This window comes from Protopterus annectens, chromosome 1.part0, assembly GCF_019279795.1.
Source record: "Protopterus annectens isolate FY-2018-M chromosome 1.part0, PAN1.0, whole genome shotgun sequence".
In the NCBI taxonomy this organism is placed as follows: domain Eukaryota; kingdom Metazoa; phylum Chordata; order Ceratodontiformes; family Protopteridae; genus Protopterus; species Protopterus annectens.
This window is the reverse complement of record NC_056725.1, coordinates 458,610,732-458,635,013: the sequence shown is the minus strand read 5'-3', so window position 1 is coordinate 458,635,013 and position 24,282 is coordinate 458,610,732. Positions and strand designations below refer to the sequence as shown.

Here is a 24,282-nt window from a genome sequence, read left to right as displayed (position 1 = left end):
TGTTTTCCCTTGTTGATATAGCTCTGTTAAATATGTTTAAAGAGTCCAAAGACCACAAACCTTTGGGTTTCAAAAAATGCATAAAGTGCTCCCAGATGTCAATTACAGATGGCCACAGTAATTGTGTTTATTGCCTCGGAGCCATTCACTTGCAGGAAACTTGTTTATTCTGCCATTCCTTTAGCTCCAGAGTTCTCCAGGAGCGGAAGAACAAGTTCATTTTGAAAGGTTGCCTCAAGCCTTCCTTCTAGGAAGACTTGGCAAGCTCTTCTTCCTCATCAAAGTCCCATTCATCCAGAAAGTCCCATTCATCCAGAAAAGAGAAGGTCATGTCAGCCAAGAGGCATTCTCCGGTGCCGACTAGTATATCGGAACCTCCTCAGAAACAACTGAAACTTGATAAGACTTCTACCTCATCGGCTCCACTGTCCTCGGAGCCGGTCGAGGTTGTCGATGTTGACACTGCAGTGTCATCCCCAAGAATTTTGGAGCAGACTACTGAAAAATTGCATCGGAGCCGGTCCACAGATCTTTTGCCGGTCTCCCCAACCTTAACATCTCCAATTTTACAGAGATCCAGATCGCCTACCCTGTCATATAGATCTTCCAAGAGCCTGTCAGAAGAAGATGTGGAGAGAGTAGTGCTTAGACTCTTGAAGTAATCTACTTTGCCAAAATTGTTGTTGGCTCTGACCCAGTCAGTTCCAGAGCCACCCGAGTCCATCCTCCCTGTTGTGGTTCCTCCTCCGAGCCGAGTCGGGTCTTCGGAGCCAGAGATTTTGGTGCCGCTTGTTGTGGAGCCCTCGGTTCCAGCTCCTCTTGTGGCGGTCTCAGAGTAGAGTTCTGCTCCGACACCTTCGGAGCCATCAGTGGTGTCCAGGAGCCGAAGCTCACCGGTCGGCCCCGACAGGGACACTTGGACCCAAACCTCTTTGGTGCCGAGTCTCCCTCTTGCTGCAATGGCTAGGGTGAGCTCGGACTCTACATCCATCTCAGAGCCGGTCGCTCTGGAGCCGAGGACTACCTCCATTTCCTCAGAGCCGGGGCTGTCTTCAGATCTGGAGAGATCTGCTTTTGAGATAAATGAGGAGCATGCTGTCTCGTTCATCAGCTCTGCAGAAGGGTACCAATACTCTTCCCCCTCAAGCACCGACCTCTGTCTCAGCACCTTCTCTCTCTCTCTCTCTCTCTCCCTCAACACCAGAGACCCACAGCCTCAGGTGCCCCCGTTGGGTGGCCCCCAGTCTTCCGAGACCTCCCCAAAATACTGTTCTGAGGAATCCCCCCCCCCCCCCAGAAGAGGACATGCAAGAGGAAGCATGTAGACTCTCCGGATGAGTCCATCACTTCAGACACTGACCTCGAGGAGTCAGAAGGGTCCCCCAAGTCGTCCTCTGATGATGTCTCCTTTGTAGACATCTTAGAGATTCTAAAGTAGAGAGGCGGCTGGCCCACTTGTCACCCCTTCTGATGAGGAGTCGGTATACCTGAAGGCTTTTGGGTCTCAACCTTCAGCTTCTTGGGTGTCTCCACCTTTTGATGAACTCTTGGACCTGGTTAGTTGAAAAGTGTGGGAGACTCCTGATGCTGTGGAGCCAGTCCCCAGGAGACCCAATAAATTTCTCTCTGCCCCAAAATAGAAAGAGTTTTTGTCTAAGGGCCTGCCTGTAGATGCCATGGTGGTGACGGCGGCCACTAAGAAAGAGCTAGCAGAGACTTCATCTGTCCATCCGCCGAACAAGGAGTCTCGAACGATGGATGGATAGATACGGGAAGCGTATCTTCTCTTCAGTGGCTTTTACTCTCAGATCGCTGAACTATCTCACACATTTTACTAGGCTTCAGAGAGATTTCCTCAATGAGTTAGGAGATACTCTTCAAGGTACATCTACTGAAGGGGTCCCTGAGAAGGTGACTGCTCAGTTGTCCACCTTAAATTCCATTGTGAACTCATCCATGAGGCTGATCTCCTTTGCAGCCGATGGAGCGAGCAGGGCAGCGGGTTCAGGAGTTTTCCTTAGGAGACGCTCCTGGATGCGCTTATGTAATTTTGTGCAACCTTTCAAGTCTACCTTTACCAATGCCCTTTGACGGTTCTTCTCTATTTGGACCTAAGGTAAAAGATACACTCACCAGGTGTGAGCAAGAAGGGAAAACTCTCTTTGCTGTGGGAGTACATTTTACCATCCCTTCCAGACTATATCCTAAGGGTCAGAGAGGTGGTAAGATGTGGTTCAAGAAGTCCCAGAGATTTTTCCCCGGACACACAGGGTGATTCCTCCTTCAGAGGCAGAGGAGGAGGAGTAGCTAATGGTAAACGCCCTAGAGGCAGGGGGGTCCGCAAAACCATGGTGGCCTCGATTCCTTTTGAGGCCGTCCCTACCAGCGCTCCTGATGTGGGGCCCAGCTGTGCTTCTCTGGAGCCAGTTGGGGGTTGCTTATCTTTGTATCCAGAGGCCTGGCTAAACATTACCCAAGACAAATGGGTACAAAGAATAATCACCAGAGGTTACTCCATACCCTTTTCTCTTCCACCCTACACTCCAAAGAATATCCCGGATGTTCCACCCAATCACAGGGATCAAACAACTGTAGAAGTGCAAAAGTTGCTTTCAAAGAGAGTTATCCAAACTGTCCCCGCAGACCAGGTAGGATTTGGAACTTACTCCAGATTCTTTTTAGTGCCAAAATGAACAGGGGACTGGAGGCCCATCTTGGACCTCAGCAAACTAAACAAATCCGTAAAGAAGGCCAAGTTCTGGATATTGACATTGTGCAGCCTATACTCCCTCTGTTAGGGAAAGACAATTGGATGTGCTCCATAGACCTCCAAGATGCGTACTTCCATATAAAAATGGACAGAGCATCGAGGAGTCATTTACGCTTCCGGCTGGGAGCCAGTCATTACCAGTTTCGTGCTCTGCCCTTTGGTCTCACCACAGCCCCCAGGGTATTCACCAAATGTATGGCAGTAGTGACAGCTCACCTGAGACGTCATGGATTCCAAGTATTTCCGTACCTTGATGACTGGCTCCTGACCACCACCACCAGGCACCTACTCCTACAAACTAGAGATTCAACCATCCAGCTGTGTTCCCAGCTGGGGATTACAATAAATTGGGAACAGTCTGCCCTATCCCCCTCTTAATTTGTGACTTTTATAGGTCCAGAAATAGACACAGTCACCATGCTGGCTCGTCTACCTGCAGACAGAATTCAAAACCTCAGACAAATTCTCAGTCTACTTCCTCTTCAGAAAGTCAAGGCAAAGATAGTGCTGAAACTCTTAGGGACTATGGCCTCCACCATAACTCTACTCTTTCTAGCCTGATTGCATATGCAAATTCTCCAATGGCTTCTATCTTCCCAATGGTCTTTTCAACAACTGCCTCTGTCTCTCCATATCCTCATAACAGAGTCTTGCAAAAAGGACCTTCATTGGTGGATTCAACCTGATCAGCTGACAACAGGCACTCCATTCCTTCCTCACCAACCCGTTGCTACTGTGACTGTGGATGCCTCACAGATAGGATGGGGAGGGCATTATATAGACAGGACTGTCCAAGGCAATTGGCAAGATTACGAGGCTCACCTGCATATCTATGTCCTAGAGATGAGAGCAGTGCTTCTAGAGTTGCAAGCACTTTACGACTTTCTTCCTGTAGGGACGATAGCAATCCAGTCGGACAATATGTCAGTGGTATGGTATCTAAACAAGCAAGAAGAAACCAGATCTTTACCCCCTTTGTCGAGAGGCTCTTCATGTTTGGAAGTGGGCGATATCTTCCCAACGCTTTCTAGTAGCAACGCATATCCCGGGGACAACCAACGTGATAGCCGACCAAGCTCAGCAGGGCAATCTTGATGCCTCACTAGTGGTCTCTGAGTCAGGAAATAGCGGAACAGATCTTCCGCAAATGGGGACAGCCTTGCTGCGATCTCTTTGCCAGTCCGATCAATGCCAAATGCAGCAGCTAATTTCTCCCTTCTCCCTTATCCCCCCTTCGGGGGAGTCACTGAGAGACTCAACTTGTTCACAGTTGGCCCCCAGGACTCCTTTATGCATTCCCTCCCTTTCCTCTCATATCCAAAGTGATACAGAAAGTAAAGTCATTGGGAAGCAAAATGATTCTCATCACTCCTTACTGGTCTCGCCAGATTTGGTTCCCCTTTCTCAGGCCTCATCTCCTAGATGATCCATGGACTCTGGACCCAGTGCCAGACCTCTTGACACACGTCAGGCTCCCTTCACCCCTGCCTCCACACCTTCAACTTGACAGCGTGGCTGCTGCTCTTCCATCCCTAGTCAGGCTTCATGATCTTTCACCTGCTGTGACCCACATACTTACGTCTTCCCATAAACCTTCCACTAGGAAGTTATATACTAGCAAATGGAGAAGGTTTTCTATCTGGGCAAAAGAAAGAAATGTAGAGCCTTACACGGCATCCATTCCTATGGTTTTAGAATTTTTGTCTGAACTTTTCCATCCGGGATCAGCTGCTGCCACAATTGGGGTCCAATTGGCAGCAATATCTAACTTTCATTTGGGACAACATGAATCTAATCTTATGTCTCACATATTATGTAAAACCTTCCTTAAAGGCATTACTTTGCTGAGACCTCCCTTTCAGGAACCTGTATCTCCTTGGGATCTAAACTTTGTTCTGCCCAAACTAACTTCCCCGCCTTTTGAACCCACACATTCATGTCTATTGAAGTTTCTGTCTTGGAAGATTTTGTTTCTAGTTGCTATCACATCAGCTAGACTGGTATCAGAGTTACAAGCACTGTCAATTAAGCCTCCTTATTTGATTTTCCACAAAGACAAGAGTTTCCCTTCATACAAATCCTTCCTTTATCCCTAAAGTTTGCTCTCAGACTAATTTGAACCAAACCATAGAATTACCTGTATTTTTCCCTAATCATTCCAACACTGCAGAATACAAATTTCATCAGCTTGATGTTCACAGGCAGTTACAGTTCTACCTTCACAAGACTAAGGAACTCAGAAAGTCAGATCAATTGTTCGTATTATTTTCTGAGTGTAGAATAGGTCTGCCAGTCTCTAAAGTGACCCTATCTAATTGGATTTCGAGCTGTATTTCCTTCATTTACTCCTCCAGTGGAAAGACTCTACCATTCAAGATGAAGGCTCATTCTACAACATCCCAGTCTACATCTGCTGCCTTCCAAGCCAGAGTTCCATTTGACAGTATTTGTGCAGCAGCAACTTCGGCTACCCCTCATACCTTTATTACTCGTTACAAATTGGATCTGACCTCAAGGGGTCGAGCCTCCTTTGGTTCCACGGTACTCAGGGGTATATTCCTGTGAGCCACCCAAGAATAAGGTGCTAGGGACGCTGTCCCATATGTAAGAATGAAGGCGAGATAGGATTACAGAACATGAAGAAGTTATGTACTCACCATAACGTTCCATGTTTATAGTCCATCTCACCCTTCATTCTTATGAACCCACCCACCTACCCCTGTCCTGGAAGGATCTGGAGAAAGGATGGCATTACCTTGGTAGGGTGGAAACCTTTCATTATTGTTCTTTCTGGATACCTTTCTTTCAATAGTCTAGCAGCAAACAAGATCTGGGGATTGTACTAGTGCATTTATGGGATGCCTACCTAGCCATGAGCAAACTAAGAGACTTTGAGCTTTGTAATAGGCCGAGTCGGGCCCAAGGATCAGCTCCGAACCCAACCCATATGTAAGAATGAAGAGCGAGATGGACTACAAACATGGAATGTTATGGTGAGTACATAATTTCTTTTTTTGGTATATTGGCAAGCTAGAAGGGCATTAATGCCCCTGATTGAAATATTTGTTTGTATGTAATAATCTTTGAAAGGATATAGTTTAAAATAAAAACATTAGAAAAAAGATAAGTCTACCAGATGTAAACGATGTTTATACAGATATAGTTAACTGTACAGTAGAAACTCACTGTAGAAAAATGTTTTCAGAATTTCATTTTGCATTTGTATAACGATAGTATAATAAGCATCTAATTCTATTCAACAGAGATTGGTTTTCTTCTTTTCCAATTTATGTTTCTCGTTGTGAGTACTGAACTTCTTGTTTACCCAATCCTGGAAATGCATTTTTAGGCAATACCATTCTTCTCATGCAGTACAGGACATACTTAGTACAGTTAAAGCTTTTAATAATAAAATACCTGACAGTGATGGTTTTGTATCTAAATTTTATTACATTTCATTTTGGATTTTCAAAAAGTTCCCATTTGGCAAATTGGCACATAATTGAGTATGGAAAATATTTTGATCTTAAAGGAAGGAAAATTAGGCCTAAAACATGAACAGTATAGGAACAACTTTACAAATGTTGATTTCAGAAATTAACCAACATTTTATTGTCCACTCAACTTGATTTTTGTTCTTCCTGTTCAGTGACAGATAGCAGTAATCTCCTTCAGAACATTAACCCTTATATTAATTATACAACTTTTAATATTGAGGCTTGTATTCTAAAATTAGATACAACTAAAGCTGTTAATTCAGTAAGTCATACATTTATTCTCCAGAGACTATTATGTAGAGGATTATGATCATGTCTCACTGATCATAACCATGTTATGTGTTCAAGACATGGTTGCCATAAACGTTTTGTCCTCCGTGTCCCGATCAAGTAACCGGTTATGATTGGTGAGACCGATCATAACAATTTGTAGTGAATGGTGTTTACTCCATGTGCTGTTGGTTACAAAAGGGAAAAACCCACCATGCGTTTTACTAGCTTTGAAAGCCAATAAATCACTTGGTGAATGCTGATGCATAGACAGCAAGTAAGGAAACAGTCAGGGACAGTTGTTAAATAGTGCTCTAATTTAAATAATTTACAAACTAACATTTGTAAACTTCAGTGGACATAGAAGGAAAGATATTCAGGGATCAAAGAAATGTCCCTTCCCATTATACTTAATCATCACAACACTTAGGGGGTTACACACCTTTAGAAAGCACGGTTATGGTCATGTTTGTTTCTCCAGTAGTGTATAACAGTTTTTTTTTTCTGTAGATTTTGGAGAGTAGTCACAGCGCTTCATGCACTGCAGTACAGTTTACCTGACTTGTCTCATACATACAGTAATCTTTTTATCAAAATACTTCAGAGTTTAATAATTTCCTTTTATTTTCATTAAAATAGGAGTCTGTAAATGCTGTCCATTGCCAGCATCAGTATTATAGAAGTAAACCCTGTTTCACGTAAACTCCAACAAACTACAGATGGTTAACTCTACCTGAAGATGATAGGTAAAGAACATTTGTGCTATCTTCAAATTTTTATGGCATGGTAGTTCCCAGTGTGCGCCATAGGATAGTATAATTGCCGAAGTCTGTGCAAGCATTTCCTAATGCTGAACATTATGTACTAGTTTAAATGTGAGTAAATATAATACCCTTTCTGTATGATTTTTTTTTTTTCAAAAATGGAATGGCATGCTATGTCGATATTATAGCCATTACTTTCTCGGTATTGAGCATCGTTTAAGAAATTATTGCATCCCGTTGCCTTACATTTTACAATTATGCCCATCAGTTTCACAGCCACCAAAGGATATTTTATCTGACAGTAATATCCATTGTTTTCTAGATAATAAGAGTGGTATGTGGGAATAATACCATTTATATTCTGCATTTAGTAGAAACAAACTACTAGATTTCGAATAAAAAAATCTTATATCTGTCCTTATCCACACAAACAAAAGAAATTTAAAGTATGCATGTACTTTTATTTTTCAGACCAATGATTGAAAGTCAGATTTTTTGCATCAAATCAAAATTCAAACAGTCAATGCACACAGCATTGATTCAGATAGATTCTTTACAGAATTTTCCATTCTACTTTAACTGTGGAAGACGAGTCTTAAAGATTGTAAATATTGGCAGCACAGCTGTGAATATGCCAGCTTATTCATTTGCTGGTAGGACTACTCAAGTTAGGGATTGGTTGGTCAAGAATCATTTATTGCTTTTCCTGTTTAGTATCCCCAAAGTTCATTTTAGTTTATATGCTGTCTGTATCTGAAGAGAAATACAATATATATTGGACAATTGAAAGGCCCATCCATTTCATTTTTTGCACCTACGTCAGTGGTGGTCCTTATGTAGAATGTACTGCTTGTCCATTGACAAGACGAGCTGTGAGACATAATTTATGTACTTGATGACCTCAGTTATCTTTTAATTTGGTGCTGGTGTTTCCTCATATTTTTCTTTCATTTCCTACATTTATATATGTTTTATTAGATAGTTTTTCCTCTTATTTTAATGCGTACACATACGCACACAATATATGTTTACTGCCTAATAAAGTGATCTCTCATGTCTCTTTAGTTTGTTTACAGAACATACTTTGTTGACTTTAGTACACTCGCACTGGTCAAAGTTTAAATTATCTTCTCTTGTCCCTCAATTTTATGGTGTCTTTTTTTATAATTTCATTATTTTACATAACTCAGACTTTTTTTCCGATCTCATAGTGCTTATTGACATTGGGCATGAGGTTATTTTTACTGTACAAGGTGTTGATTTTTCTAGACATCTTTGAGAACTGTGGCTTCTTTTACTGACATAATTGTTACCAGTTAGCAGTTGTCAGCATGTTCAATTTTTCACAATCTACTTCCCAGTTTTATATTTAGAGAATAGTACAAAAAGAAATGCCTCCAAGTACAGGGTAGTGTGGAAAAATGCTGATCACCCTTTTTTGGAATAGACAGGCACCCATCACTTCCCATCCTAACCTACATATGGAGTGGCATTTAATGTGTTTAGTGTATTTGTCAGTTATTCCCTTTTGTGAAATAGTGTCAGGCTAGCTGCTCTCAACAAGACTGAGCACAGTATTCACTATCAGCCATTTGAAGATGCAACAGAAGTACTTGAAAAAGACTGTAACAAAGTTTTAAAAGGCAAAATCTTCCCTTAACCATCTCACAGCAATTCATTATCAAGTCCATATAAGACATCTTATCTGTAATTATTTTACTGTTTTGAGTGTGCAATAGTATCCATGAGCCTAGCTAGTTACCATTTGAATAAGAATATTAAATCCACATTGAGATTGTGTATGTATAGGTTCTACTTTATCGTCGCTGTTCAGTATATCTGTGCAGTGCATTCTCAATTTTAATTTACCCCCCTAATGCGGAGAGCTCTGCATTCACATCTCATAATTCTTAAAAATAAAACTCCACACAGACCAATATCTCCAATCAGCAAAATACAGTCCACGGACTCAAACAGTGAGAATACACCAACAACAGGACTAACTTAAATTTAATTCGAAGAACTTGAATTTAATTCAGTAAAATGAAACAGGATACAAAGAGCTCTTACTGCATCAGGTTTAGCGCTTTCATTATCACACCAGACTTCATCAGAACCAATTAGCTTAGTTAATTGCCCTCATTTTATACCATTTTTGGCGCCAAAACACGACAATATATAAATATTAAAAATAATAAGTAAAAATCATTTACAAAGTTATTAATACAATATTTAAAATTAATTTGTTTTAAAAATTCTATTATGTACCCTATATGTTACAAAAATACTCATATTATGCCACTTTACATCCAACAATATAACATCTAATTTAACATTAAAAATGGTTTTATACTTATGCTATCGTTTTAGTCCCGGATTTGTGGTGGCATCATGACAAATCTGCCATTTACTCTCCACCAAAGCTAAATATACTTTCCATTTTCCGCCACCAGCTACCATGTCAATCTGATCAATAATAGCAAAACTAAAAGTATGTTCCTTCCCTTTATCAGTAGTATGTTTACTAAGGGCATTATTGGTGTCACCTTTTTTAATCCTGTATAGATGTTCATAAATACGTGTTTTAAATTTTCTCTCTGTTTTGCCTATATAATAGGCCGGACATTTGGAACATGTAGCAACATACACTACACGTTGGGTATTGCAATTACCTGTCCTACAATATATTGTGGATTTGATCACATTATTTAATTTTATAACCTTGCACTCATTGATGTACTTACATTGACTACATGTTCCACATTTGGTGGTACCCATCTTGCCATTACTATATTTCCTATTGTTTGCTTGTTCAAGAATCCTCTTCAAATTTTGTCCTGTTTTAAACACACTGATGTGATGGCTACCTAAAATCGGACCAATGGTAGCGGAGATAGATATTAAATCCCAATGCCTCCAAAGAATTTCTTTGACCAAATTAGTATAGGGATTAAACTTTATAACACATACCTTTCTATCTCTTAGATCCTCATCCTTTTTGTTGTCCATCCAGGTTTTCCCCAATAAAGGCAAGTATTTGTTTCCCCATTGTTCTTTAACATAACCTACCACTTCATCTAACATACCCTTAGGGTATCCTCTGGCCTTAAATAAATTGTACATTACTTCCAACTCATGTAACATAATGTCACTGGTGGATGACATATGGGCAGCCCGAATGCATTGCCCTTTCACCACAATCCTAAAAATTTAAAATATGAGTATTTTTGTAACATATAGGGTATATAACAAAAAATAATTTTAAATATTGTATTAATAACTTTGTAAATGATTTTTACTTATTATTTTTAATATTTATATATTGTCATGTGTTTTGGCACCAAAAATGGTGTAAAATGAGGGCAATTAACTAAGCTAATTGGTTCTGATGAAGTCTGGTGTGATCAGATGAAAGCGCTAAACCTGATGCAATAAGAGCTCTTTGTATCCTGTTTCATTTTACTGAATTAAATTCAAGTTCTTCGAATTAAATTTAAGTTAGTCCTGTTGGTGTATTCTCACTGTTCGAGTCCGTGGACTGTATTTTGCCGATTGGAGATATTGGTCTGTGTAGAGTTTTATTTTTAAGAAGTCGTTTCATGGCTGAAACGGTTCCTATCGTGGCTCCATTGAGCAGGGAGGAATACATGTTGTTGCGTACAGAAGTTACATCTTTACAAACAGACGTAAGCAGATTGTTGGCGTTAGTAGGTCAACTGACGGAAACTGTGCGACTAGGCGGTGATACTGTAAAGCAACAGGTGCTGGCCAGTTCGGGAGCAGCGCCTACTGTTTCGTTAAACTTGGCTAATACAAACAGTGTTGACAAAATACCTAATGGCCAAGTGGAGGCGACTACACCGAGCCCCAGGATAAATATGGTTACCAAAGAAGGGAACGTTAACTTATCGCCTGAAGCTGATTTCACGTTTGATTTCAGTTTGTTTCATACTAATTAAGAAAACATACGGAAGGGAGCGCGACCTAAGCAGTGTGAACAATTAAGGACATATCCGGCCATTACTAGTAAAGGAGTGGACTTTAAAAGAGGTACTGACTCTAAAGATATTATATCCAGTCCGAGTAATGGCAGTAGTAGAACAGGGTTAACGAATGTGAAAAAAAGCAATGGTGTCAAAAATGCTAATGTTTTGAACGAGTTTTTAGCTGATGAGTATGATTTTACTGGTAACACTGATTATAAAAATGCATGCAAAAATGTACATAACAAAAATGTTTCAAGTACCACTGTGGACAGTATAAAATCTAAGATTTACTTGTTAGGCAAGAAACTTGTTCATTTGAGAAGTGCTAGAATAGATAATGCATATTTGGAGAAATGTTTAAAGTTGCAGGTTGTACCCAAGGGATTGCGTTTTTTTTAAATTACCCTTGGGCATTGATTATAATAGCTCAGTGATGCATGAATTCAATAATATGTTTGACAAGTTTGGATTTATATACATGAAATTACTTATGAAATTTAATGATGAAAAAATAGCCACAACATTACATGAAGTAGAAGCATTAAATGAGGATATTGTTCAGGATGTAAATTTTGCACAATGGCATGAATTTTATACGAAACAATTCCAAATTGCAAATAATAGAGTCAACAGTATTTATAATAGGAAAATGAATAAGATAGAATGAGATCTTGAATCTTACAAAGGTGACCGAGCTTATGTATGGCCACAACATCATTTTGACAGTGACAACGCCTTTGACACACAACAACCAAAAGGGAGAGGTAGAAATAATAGATACAATGTAGAAACAAATTTTCAAGGGGGGAGATACTATCCGGCCCCAAAACAATATCGAAGGAGATAGTAAATAATGGTTCCAACAATGACTTTATGTTAGAGCAGATGGTACCTTTGTCTAAGGAAAAATGTTTTTTATCTCCAGTTGGAAAATTGTCAGCTCAATCCAACCTACAATCTGCTTTTGATACATTTTCAGATGTTGATTTACTGATGGATGAATATATTAGTAATGGCTCACGTATTTCACCTAGACCCTGTACACATACTTTTCGTGGATTCAAGGTGTACAATTACACTGATATTACTATCACACAGGAATTTTTTCCTTATTTAGTAAAGGAATAAAGTTCATTCCTACATTAAAATTTGATTTGTTTGATGTGATCAAGGAAATTAAATTATATTGTCGAAGGTTGAATTTAGCGGTACAATTTAATGACAGCGTTAATGTATATAGAAGTAATAATTCTAGACTAGTTAAAAAAAGTTCTTACATTCCCACTATGAATTCACAGGTAGCAGCGTATGAGAAGATGTTGTGTAGGGATACATATATGTTATATAAAAACATTAAATTTAATCATAATCAATGTACGAATTTTAGTGATAATTTAACCAGAAAGGAAAGAAATTGTTTAGAAGAATTGGTTATGAACAAAGATATTAGGATAATGAAGCCCGATAAGGGCGGTGGCATTGTTATTTTTGAAACCCACCAATATCAAACAGCTATACATAAAATTTTATTTGAGTCAGGCAACTACGAAGAGGTATCTCTTAACCAAATTAATATTGGATATAGGAGAATTGATTTAGCAATAGAGGAATACCTTTTAGATAATCGTATAAGCAGTGAATTATACGATTTTTTTGAGAACGGAATACCCCAAAATGGCAAATATTGTTGGTATCCCCAAAATCCACTAAAGTTTGGAGAACCCCTTTCAGACCGATTATATCTGGGTCAAGATCTAAAACCTACAATTTAGGTGTAACTATTGATCAGTGGACAAAACAGGTTTATGCAAAAGTACCACATTTAACTAAAGATTCCTGGAATTTTCTCAGCAAACTTACAATGGAAGTATGGGATGCTGATCTTGTGTTTCTTACAATAGATGTACAAGATTTGTTTTCATGCATACCCATTGCTATAGGGTTAGATTACTTTTGCAACAGTCTGAGAAGGTTTTCAGGACTAAGTTGGGACAAAATTAATCTTATATTAGATATGATGGGACTCATACTAGATCATAATTACATCTATTTTCAAGGTGAACACTTCAGACAGACTAGAGGTGTGGCGATGGGGGCCTCTTGTGCCCCAATATTTGCCAACTTGGTGATGTTAGAGTGGGAAAATACATATGCATTTAACAGTGAATATTATAAATATATAAGTCTGTATACTCGTTTTTTGGATGATTTGTTCATCATCTGGAAGGGTCCTAAGAAGATTATACAGAACTTTATCTCTTATATTAATAGCACGACTGATTTTTTGAAATTTACATTTCAAATGGATTTGGCAGGTATTGCCTATTTAGATACATTTATTAGTAATACGGGAGTTGGATTTACTTCCAAAATATATAGAAAACCGACGTTTTCCAACGACTACATCCAATATGGTAGCTGTCACCCACCCCATATTTTTAGGAATGTGGTGAAAGGGCAATGCATTCGGGCTGCCCGTATGTCATCCACCAGTGACATTATGTTACATGAGTTGGAAGTAATGTACAATTTATTTAAGGCCAGAGGATACCCTAAGGGTATGTTAGATGAAGTGGTAGGTTATGTTAAAGAACAATGGGGAAACAAATACTTGCCTTTATTGGGGAAAACCTGGATGGACAACAAAAAGGATGAGGATCTAAGAGATAGAAAGGTATGTGTTATAAAGTTTAATCCCTGTACTAATTTGGTCAAAGAAATTCTTCGGAGGCATTGGGATTTAATATCTATCTCCGCTACCATTGGTCCGATTTTAGGTAGCCATCCCATCAGTGTGTTTAAAACAGGACAAAATTTGAAGAGGATTCTTGAACAAGCAAGCAAAAGGAAATATAGTAATGGCAAGATGGGTACCACCAAATCTGGAACATGTAGTCAATGTAAGTACATCAATGAGTGCAAGGTTATAAAATTAAATAATGTGATCAAATCCACAATATATTGTAGGACAGGTGATTGCAATACCCAACATGTAGTGTATGTTGCTACATGTTCCAAATATCCGGCCTATTATATAGGCAAAACAGAGAGAAAATTTAAAACACGTATTTATGAACATCTATACAGGATTAAAAAAGGTGACACCAATAATGCCCTTAGTAAACATACTATTGATAAAGGGAAGGAGCATACTTTTAGTTTTGCTATTATTGATCAGATTGACATGGTAGCTGGTGGCGGAAACTGGAAAGTATATTTAGCTTTGGTGGAGAGTAAATGGCAGATTTGTCATGATGCCACCACAAATCCGGGACTAAACGATAGCATAAGTATAAAACCATTTTTACTGTTAAATTAGATGTTATATTGTTGGATGTAAAGTGGCATAATATGAGTATTTTTGTAACATATAGGGTATATAATAGAATTTTTAAAACAAATTAATTTTAAATATTGTATTAATAACTTTGTAAATGATTTTTACTTATTATTTTTAATATTTATATATTGTCATGTGTTTTGGCGCCAAAAATGGTATAAAATGAGGGCAATTAACTAAGCTAATTGGTTCTGATGAAGTCTGGTGTGATCAGATGAAAGCGCTAAACCTGATGCAGTAAGAGCTCTTTGTATCCTGTGTCATTTTATTGAATTAAATTCAAGTTTTTCGAATTAAATCTAAGTTAGTCCTGTTGTTGGTGTATTGTCACTGTTCGAGTCCGTGGACTGTATTTTGCCGATTGGACACATCTCATAATTGTAACTATACAGTCTTTGAGGTTGCATCAGCTAGAAAGTGATGGAAAATGTTTCTGTTTTTCTTCCATATTGGTGCAATATTGGATGGGACAAAGCAGCAGAGCATCCCCATCATCAGGGGTTTGCTGTAGTGTACATCATTGGCCAGATGGAGTAGTGATGAAAGTGTTATTGATCTGTTCACCATCTGCAAGTTGTTCAGCAAACATGCTGCCTTACTAGCATAAGAGTTGTAATGCCCTGATTACCCTTTCTTTGGCAGTCTACCAAACTGAGTCCATCTCATTGCCCATCTGTGAGTGTGATTGGCAAATCATCTGACAGTGTAGGGACTGCCTTTCAGACCCACAGACAAGACCCTTCCAGTTTTCTAGTACCAAGGATCTCTTGGAAGACTGCTTTTTACTCTTGATCAGCTGTTGAGCTCAGATAAAGAAATCCTTTGGAGTTTTATTTCTTCTCTCTATCAGTGCTTGACTAGTGTATTCTGCCAATTTGCTTGTTTTTTTTTTTTTAAGATTAGAAAATGTAAGTACATGGGGTTCTTTCTTTACCTACACACAGGTAATAACACAGTCCGAGCTAATTCTTGATTTTTGTGGGGTTTTAACCCTTGTAATGTTGGTAGATGTTTAAATGAGTTTCTGTGCAAAGGCCTTTTAATGCAGTTTCTCTCGTTGGCCTATTCTTCCAAAACTGCAGTTTAATTATATCTGTTATTTCCTTTGATTAAAAGCTTCATTTGAAAGTTTGGGCAAGAAAACTTCCTGTTTTGCAATTTTTTTCTTTGTGGTTATTGATTATTTGAAGTGATTTGAGAAGGCATATAGCATTTTAAATGATTTTTTCATTTAAGTTGTGATTTTTGGTGCCATTTTGTATATTAAACATTTCTTACATGAATTTTTAATAAGTTTATATTTTAGTCCTCATCTCAGTCTGTTTATGCTGTTTCTAATCATTTGGGGCTGAAACTAATCTTTTTATTAAAATCATTGGACTTTTATAACTTATTTTGTGCCTTGCACTGTTACTGAAACTATTGTCATTTCGCTCTGTTCAGTATTCAGAATAGTATTCCTTCATAAACAGACTTCAGATTGATATTTAGGGAGAGATTAGTAGGTTTTGTCCATTTTTCTTGACCAGTTAGCTGATCGTGCAGCAAGTATTTGTATTGTACTGACTATATTTTTTTGTACCCTAAGCTGATGGACAAGGATACAGTGCCCCCCACCCACCCACTATCACCATCTACCCCTTGTGCACCTAAAGAAAAAACTAGAACTAAGTCTAGAAATATGCCTTTCCCTATGGCATGCGACTCTGCAGTAGTTTTGAGCCATCTGTCGGACCACTCACCTCCTTTTACCTTCAGGTCCTCTGTTGTGGTGTTTAGTGCCACAGCTGTGTGAGACACAGAGATGAAATACGTGGTCTAGGACTCCTTGTTCAAGTACAGGAGAAACAAACTCTTTAGGTGCAGGGAAGACAAGGGTGCATTATCTGTTACCAGTGTTGACCCCCCCCCCCCGGGCATTTTCGCACAAGTGTAACTAGTGTACATGCACCCAAACAGATATTTTCTTTTTCCATATACTGACTAGATTTAGGGCTGTTTTCAGTTGGAAGCAGTCATTGGCTGCCTCTGAAATCAATAGGGTTTATAATCTTTTGGAAGACGAGGCCCCAGATGTGGCAGCATTTCCTTCATTGATTCTAGTGTTGGAGAATGTTCTATAACAAATTTTGCAGTTTTGTGCTGAATGAGTTTCTGCCTAAAAAAGTGTTTAAGAAGCACAGGGTGTGCTCAGCCATGCATGGCCTCCAAGTCCAATTGGCTATGGACCCTGCTTCTGTGTCCCCAGTGACCTCTTTCAGTAAAAAGACTGTCTTCATAAAACCCAGTCCCTTCAGATAAATTAGGCAAGTGACTAGAAATCTCATGGAAGGAAGCTGGTGCAGTCTAGCATGGTAGCTTTTGAAGTGTTTTAACTACCAGTATTTTGTGTGTGTACTTTAGACGAGTTTGTTGCATTGTTACCTGCTACCTGAGATGCTTCCAATGTTTCTCAAGTATCTGAATATGCTTTAAGTGCTGTGGAGGGGCCAGTGCTGTTTGTAGAATTGCAGAGATGGTGGTGGTGATATGAAGTTATACCAAAACTTTTCTGATGAGCTAAAAAATAAGATTACAAATGTTCCAGTTGATTCTTATTGTGCGTTTGCTACAGCAGCTAATCAGATTCTTAAACGCTGGGCTGACAGATGTAAACTGATGCAAAGGGTGTCAGAAATGTTCCACATTCCCAAGTTTCCCTCCAATACGCAGGATAATTTTTGTTGACCCAGGCAAACAAAAAACAAGGCACCAAAAGGAAACAGCTGTATGAGAACTCTGCTAAACCTAACAAGAAGGGGTTCCATACCCAGAAATAATCCCCCTTCTAACCTAGGATTATGCTGAGGCACAGCACCCATTTTTCTCGAGTTTCCCTGTATCAAAAGTTAGCTCTCAATAAGGCAACCTGGCCATCAGTGATCTCCAACAAATGGATGCGCCGCATCTTTGGCAGAGGTTATAGGTGTCAGAGGAAGGAACATTCACCTCCATTCAAGGGTGTTCCCTATTCCCTGGGTCGTAAAATGGTCCCTCCTTTGGAAAGGTTAAAATGTTTCTACTCCAGAATTTTCTTGGTTCCCAAAAAGAGTCGTCATGGAGATTGATGATGGACATCTCCTTTATGAATACTTTTTTCATGGTCCCCAAGTTCATAATACTCACCCTGCAGGCAGTGCTTCCTTGTTTTGCCAGACCACTGCTTCATGGTGACCCTGGACATGCAGAATGCGAATCTTTATACCTCTATTACTTCAGGAAATAGATATTTGTTGTCTGATTCGCAGTATGAGTTCTCTGCATTACCCTTGGGGCTATCCACTGTGGCTCAAGTGTTTTGCCTGATAGTGGCCCACTGTCGGACTCTTGGCATTCACATCTTTCCTTATTTGGCTGACTTACTGATCTGTGCAGAGTCTGCATCCAGGAATCACTAGAAGAGAAGGTCTCAACCTTACTCTCCCACCTGAGTTCAAGTTGAATCTTTGGAAGTTGTACCTGACAGCCTCACAAATACTTGTCTTCCTGAGGTGATTAATTGGCACCAATAGACAAATGTCCTTTCTTCCCAAAGACAAGATCTTATTTTACAAAATGGTGTTTCAGGAATTCGCCAGGAGAAATACACCCTTGGCAAGAGAATTCCTAAAAAGTTTAGGACTGATGGCATCCATAATTCTCATGAATACCAGTGGCTCATCTCCACATTTGGAAAATTCAGTGGTATGTCCAAAATTGTTGGGCCCAGCACCTACATTCCCTGGGATCCCAGTTGCTGGTGCTGCCATTCATCAGATGAGTTACACCAGTGGAGAACACAGTTCATTATTAGTCCAGGGCTTCCAGTCTACCCAGCTGTTCTGGTACTGTCTGTCAGATCCACCAAATTTCGCTTTGAGAGTGGTGTCAAATGCAGACCAGTTGAGGGCCCAAGGACACACAGAAGCATGTCGGTATCAAGGGAATGTTAGTGGTGATAAACTCTTTGAAAGTCCTTCACTACCTATGGACTCTGGGTTCTCTTCTTGTTACGGACAACAAAACAGTGATGTGGTACCTCAGCAAACAAGGAGGTACAAGGGTATACACTCTGTGCCATTTGGCTGTGATGGTCTGGGAGCTGGCTTTACAGCATTTGCTGAATCTTCAGGTATCCTACATCCTGTCAAAGTAAAATGTTGTGGCAGACAGACTAAGCAGATCACAGGCAGGCCCATAATAGTGGCAGCTCAATGCAGTAGTGGTCCAGGATATAGTCCCAGATGTGGGACACACCTCAAGTAGATCTGTTTGCCTCCTTTCAAAACTGTTAGCTAGAGAAATTCTGTTCAGTCAGCGTTACAGCTGTGCATGGAGGAGGACAAATGAATGCTTATTCCATTGGATGGAAGTGTTCTGGTGTATGTTTCCACCCTTTCCAGTGATTCACAAGCTACTGAAGGTTCAGAAAATAATGTCAGAGATCATTGTGGTGACCCTGTATTGGTCCAGGCAATCTTTGTTATTTCTTCTAATGGTATTGGCCATGGTAAATTATCACAGAGTTCCTTACACTCTACATTTGCTCAAAACATCTTGGGTGACCCCATTTTGGAGTAACTATAACTGACAGCCTGGATGATCTGGTCTTGACTCTGTTTAAGTACTTGTTTTATAAGGATGTAGAGTAGGTTTTAAAGAAGGCCAGAAAGCCTGATACTAGAAAATCTTGTGTTTACAAATGGATGGTTTTCTAAGTGGTACTTAAATAGGAACAGAGGGTCTCTTGACACCACTTCACAAATGAAGTGTGGCAAATCTATCTGGAGAGGCTCACCAGAACAGATGGGAAGATTGATAGTCCTGGACTGATGCTCAACTATGTTCTCTACTGCTGTAACATCCCTCTGGTCCTGAAATATTTGAGTGAGCTACTTCAGGATACCTTATTGTATGTGTCCATTCAGGTGCACTTAGCATTTTCTGTTTATCTGCAAGTAGATCCCTCTCTTTCTTCTGTTTTGATACAACATCTCATAAAAGGAGTGTTGCACATGAGCCACCACCCCCCCCCCCCCCACAAGCAAACCCTCCTTTGGATCTCTGCTGTGTTCTTGAAGAATTGACCTTATCACCTTGCAAACTTTCCACCGGCTGATATGAAATTCTTAACATGGAAAACTGTTTTGCTTATTGCTCTGAAATCTGCAAGATGAGCATGTGAGCTGCAAGCTGTCATGGTGGGACAACCTTATCTGATTTTCCACAGGGATAAGGTTGTATTATGCACTAACCCCTTTTTCATGCCAAAAGTGGTCACAGAATTCACTCTCAATCAGTTAACTTCCCTATGTTCTTCCTAGAAGCTAGGAATAAGAGGGAGAGAATACTTCATACCTTGGATGTGCTTCAGCAGCTCAAGCACTACCCTGATGGAATGAAACACTTCAGGAAGGCTGAAAGGATTGTATTTCCTACACAGGGGGGAATAAGGGTAAAATTGTCTCCATGCAAACTATTGCTCATTGGTTATACACAGATTGATTTTTTTTTTTTTTTTGTGACCCCACACTATAGCAAGGTGAATGCTGACAAGGTAAAGACACATTCAGCCAGGATCTTTTCCTTTTCAGGGCGTATTGGAGAGGAGTTGGCTTGAAATATTCTAGAGGCAACAACTTGGACCACTATCCACACCTTTATGAAGCACTACAAGCTGAATGCATTTTATAAATCCAGAGCAAGCTTCACTAGGACCATTCTCCAGGGGCTCCTATACCCTTATCCATCCTTCTCTCAGGTTGGGTAAGGTTTAGGAGTATACCTGTATGCTAGTAAGGCAGTTTGTTGAATTTAGTACAGTTGAGGAAGTCCTACTTCTGTAAGAGTAAAGGTCTATAGAAAATACTGCCTTACTGGTGGTACCCAGCCACCATCACTCTTTTTTGGAATCACATAGTTTGCTTTTGGAGTTGCCGTTGAGTTATGGCTTAGTCCCCTTTATTATTTTGTGTGTGTTGAGGGGTTTGGTTTGAAATAACAGGTGATCTCAAAGCTTGCTTTTTCATCATTTCTTCCTACTGGACCCTGGAATTGGAAAGGGTCCTGGCCATGGGTCAGAAAGGCAGTCCTTGTACTGCCAAGTGATTGGTCCATCACACCCACAGTAGGCTGCCAGAGGAAGGGTAGCAGGGCACTAATACCCATATGCCAGTAAAGCAGTGTGTTATACAAACACCAACTGTTACAGGTAAGAATTCTGCAACTGTACTTTTGTTTTGATGAGGTTTAGTATACCATTAGAAATGTTTAGTGGACCAGTTTTACGTTTGCTTATTCCATAATTTTGTAGGTTGTGCATTACAATCCTTTATTCGGTAATGAGTTCTGACTGAATAATAACCATCTATTTTTTTTTTGACGTAACAGTATTTTTTGTGTTTCTTTCCCTCTTGATTTCTGTTGTATAGCTATCTCACACGTTGGTCAGTGGGGTCTGTGAAGCCCATCTGGAAGAAGGGATTGAAATGGTGCAAGGTCAGAATGCCTGTGGGTGATCCTCTGTTAAAGGACAATATTCGATATGGGAAAAAGCCTATGTATTTAAAGCACTGAAATGAGACTATCCTATGGCAAAAGCCTATCCTTTTCTGCTTTGAATAAAATAAATATTTGGCTTCTGTGAAATATTTATCTGATATTGTAGTCTACTTTTATAATGGTCTGTCTGCTTGAATTGATTTTGACCAGACTTACAGTCTAAATGACATGTACAAAGTGCCAGCTGAAGTAGCACAGTTAATCCCTTGTACATCTTGTGTTGGTCATACTTCTGTAGAATTAACTGCTCTTCACAATTGTGTACTGAGTTGCAATGTAAGAACATCGGTAAAATGCTTAGTTCAGGCAGGATCATTTTTTGTTGAGTTGCCATTCACAATGTACATCCCCAGGCTGTAAATTATCAAGCTGTTTGTTTTTGCTTACACCATGTATAGTATTCATGTCATAAGAGGTTGAATTCAGTTGAGCTGTATTGTATAGTATGCCATGAGTTGTTTTCCATTAAATGCTACACACAGTGCTTTATAGATATTTAACTTCTGGTGTTTTTTGTCCTCAAGGATGAGCCTATGTCTTTATTTGCAAATGTAAAAACCTCAGTGGTGTGTAGGTGTTTGAAATGTATTAAGAATAGTAAACATTTTAGTGTGTGATAGGTGCATCACTGTTAAAAATGCATGGTAGTATTATCCTTGCAGGGTATGAATGAAGCATTTTTGTTTTTCTGCCATATACTACACTAAAGTAGAATGCACCATGCCACAGGCTGATGCAGTATGTGCGTTTTCAGGCCTGAAACAAAACATGGGACTGTAACACGAAAGACCAAGATCAGCAGCTGTGTGAGTTTGGTTGCTATGCCCTATAAATTCATACTCTGATAGAGCAAGTCATTTAATTGGAGCAGTCCTCCTGTGTTAGTATTGAAATAGAGACATTTATGTATAATGGCCTTAACTTGTTAATACATTTTTGTAGCATTGCATATTTTATGTTAATTTTCTTTTATTATGTAACTAAGTTACAGTCCTTAAAATAGAGAAAAATTAGTGTTCTATGAAGTACTTTTGTAAAAATTATTAGACTGGGTCTGTGTTTGCACATGAAAACCTTTTGCCCTGACTGATCTACAAGATGTGAATTCAAGTAGCAGGCTCAGATTCTGGAGAAGGGATTGAGCTGTCAGTGACATTTCTTCTTTCTTGGGGGATGGCACTTTTTACCGTTGCTGGAGTACCCTTTAACATAGATTTCAGAGGGAGGTCCTTGAGTTCTGACAATATTCTTAAAATTACTTGATGTGAATGAGAAACACTGGATTTTTTTCTTATATAAATATCAAAACACAAAAGCAATGTTCTCATTATAAGATTAGTGTGTATTTGTTCAGTAGATGTTACATTCTTAACTAATTTTAATTTTAATGATGAATTTATCATATTTTTTGTTTATTCTCAGTATATGCACCATTTCCATTAGTGCACATAGTACAAGAAGTGCATATGATGTGATCATAAAATATGAGTTGTAGTACATTTTTGTAGATCAGTTTGTGATGATGTATAGCCCACACTTCACAGAAGAAAATGCAGTTGTGGAAGTTGAAATTCTTTACTGTTGCAGTAGTCTGTAGGTTGTATGGGTGCAGCAATTGCAGAAGTACAGAATTTGAACATCTGCATGGCTGTACTATGTTTATCATTTTCACTGCTGCAGTAGCATTTAGACTATATGGATTGATTTACCAAAGTTTATCCAACCTGTGAGGAGTATGGATATGGATCCAGGAGCACGTGGAGAATAATCGTAGTAAAGCCTGTCCTGGACCTAGAAAGTAAATCCAGTTTGTAATGCTTTGTAATAGAGAGCACCATGTTATTGCTTCTAGAATACTTTGTCCACCCCTTTCAAATAGACCATTGAAGAAGCCAAGGTTTGAGTAGAATATGCCTTGATGCTGCCTGGAACTGGTTTACTATGGTGGGAATAACAAAAATCCGTAAGTGATGAAACCATCTAGAAATAGTTTTTACAAGGGTTATCATTTCTTTCTCCCCAGCATTACAAACAACTAGCTGATTTGCTTCTCTAAAGAATTCTGTCAAGATCATACCTGGACTGTCTATGCATGTTAGAGTATGAAGAATTCTTCCTACCGGGTTCATGGAAGACTGAACCAAGCTAGTCTTTACTGTGTAATACTGTAAACCTACAGAAGTGGAGGCCTAATGGATATATGCATGTCTTAAGGACATGCAGTATTTCAGTTTCATAGCTTCTGAATGTCCATTTTAAGGTTGTATGAGTGTATTCAGGTGAATAAAGCCAAGTCCATATTAGCTGTAGACATGCCATGTTTTGGACCTTTTGTAATTTCATCAGTACAGTATAAATAAATTGTTTGGCTACACTTTAGAAACACAGGGCTTTAAAACCTAGCTGAAATATTAAAGTACCTGTAGTTGAAGCACTCTTGTCCTTAAGGGTGACATTTGCATATATCTCATGGACTTCCACTACAGGACGTTTAAGGTATTACATAGTAAAGACTGTAGTTGGCTAGGTCTTTCTTTGCAGTTTTTACTGAATGGTTTGGCTGTGAATCAGATAGGGCTCACCCAGCATGACAGCTTGCAAATCAGTGACTCTTCTTGCACATGTCAGGGCAATGAGAACTGTTTTCCATGTAATGAACTTTACATCTGCCTTATGAGGAGATACAGATGGAGACACGATTAACTTTTCCAGTACAAAGTTAAGCTCCCCAAAATGAGTGACCTGTTTATATGGGGTTCTCACGTGTAAAACTACCTTCAGAAACCGTTTCACTAAAAACGGATCCATGGGCAGACATGATGAAATGGTCACAAGATGTACATGGATAGATAGCAAAGGATAATAACACAAATATTTTAACATCAGTGGTACACAATCCCTGATATGACCATGGGTATTGGCAAGGCACCAACTGGAAAATATTTTCCGCTTACTCATTTTAGATTCCCTAATAACAGGTTTTCTTGCTTTCTTTAGTACCTGCTGTGTATTCTCATGAAATAGGTGAAGTCTAACTGAATCATCCAGGAAGTTAGTTGAAGATGTTTGAGTTTAG

The 24,282-nt window shown here is 39.3% G+C and overlaps 1 protein-coding gene across 2 annotated transcripts in view; it reads left to right on the top strand.

The window, feature by feature from the left end:
- Positions 1-21,706, top strand: part of MRPS18A (mitochondrial ribosomal protein S18A) — a 285,618-nt gene extending 263,912 nt beyond the window's left edge. For both annotated transcript variants that reach the window (XM_044060437.1, XM_044060430.1), the window contains one exon: positions 21,077-21,706. In XM_044060437.1, coding sequence (XP_043916372.1) covers positions 21,077-21,108 — 32 coding nt within the window. In that variant the 3' untranslated portion in view covers positions 21,109-21,706. The remainder of the gene's footprint in view (positions 1-21,076) is intronic.
- Positions 21,707-24,282: the final 2,576 nt, after the last annotated feature.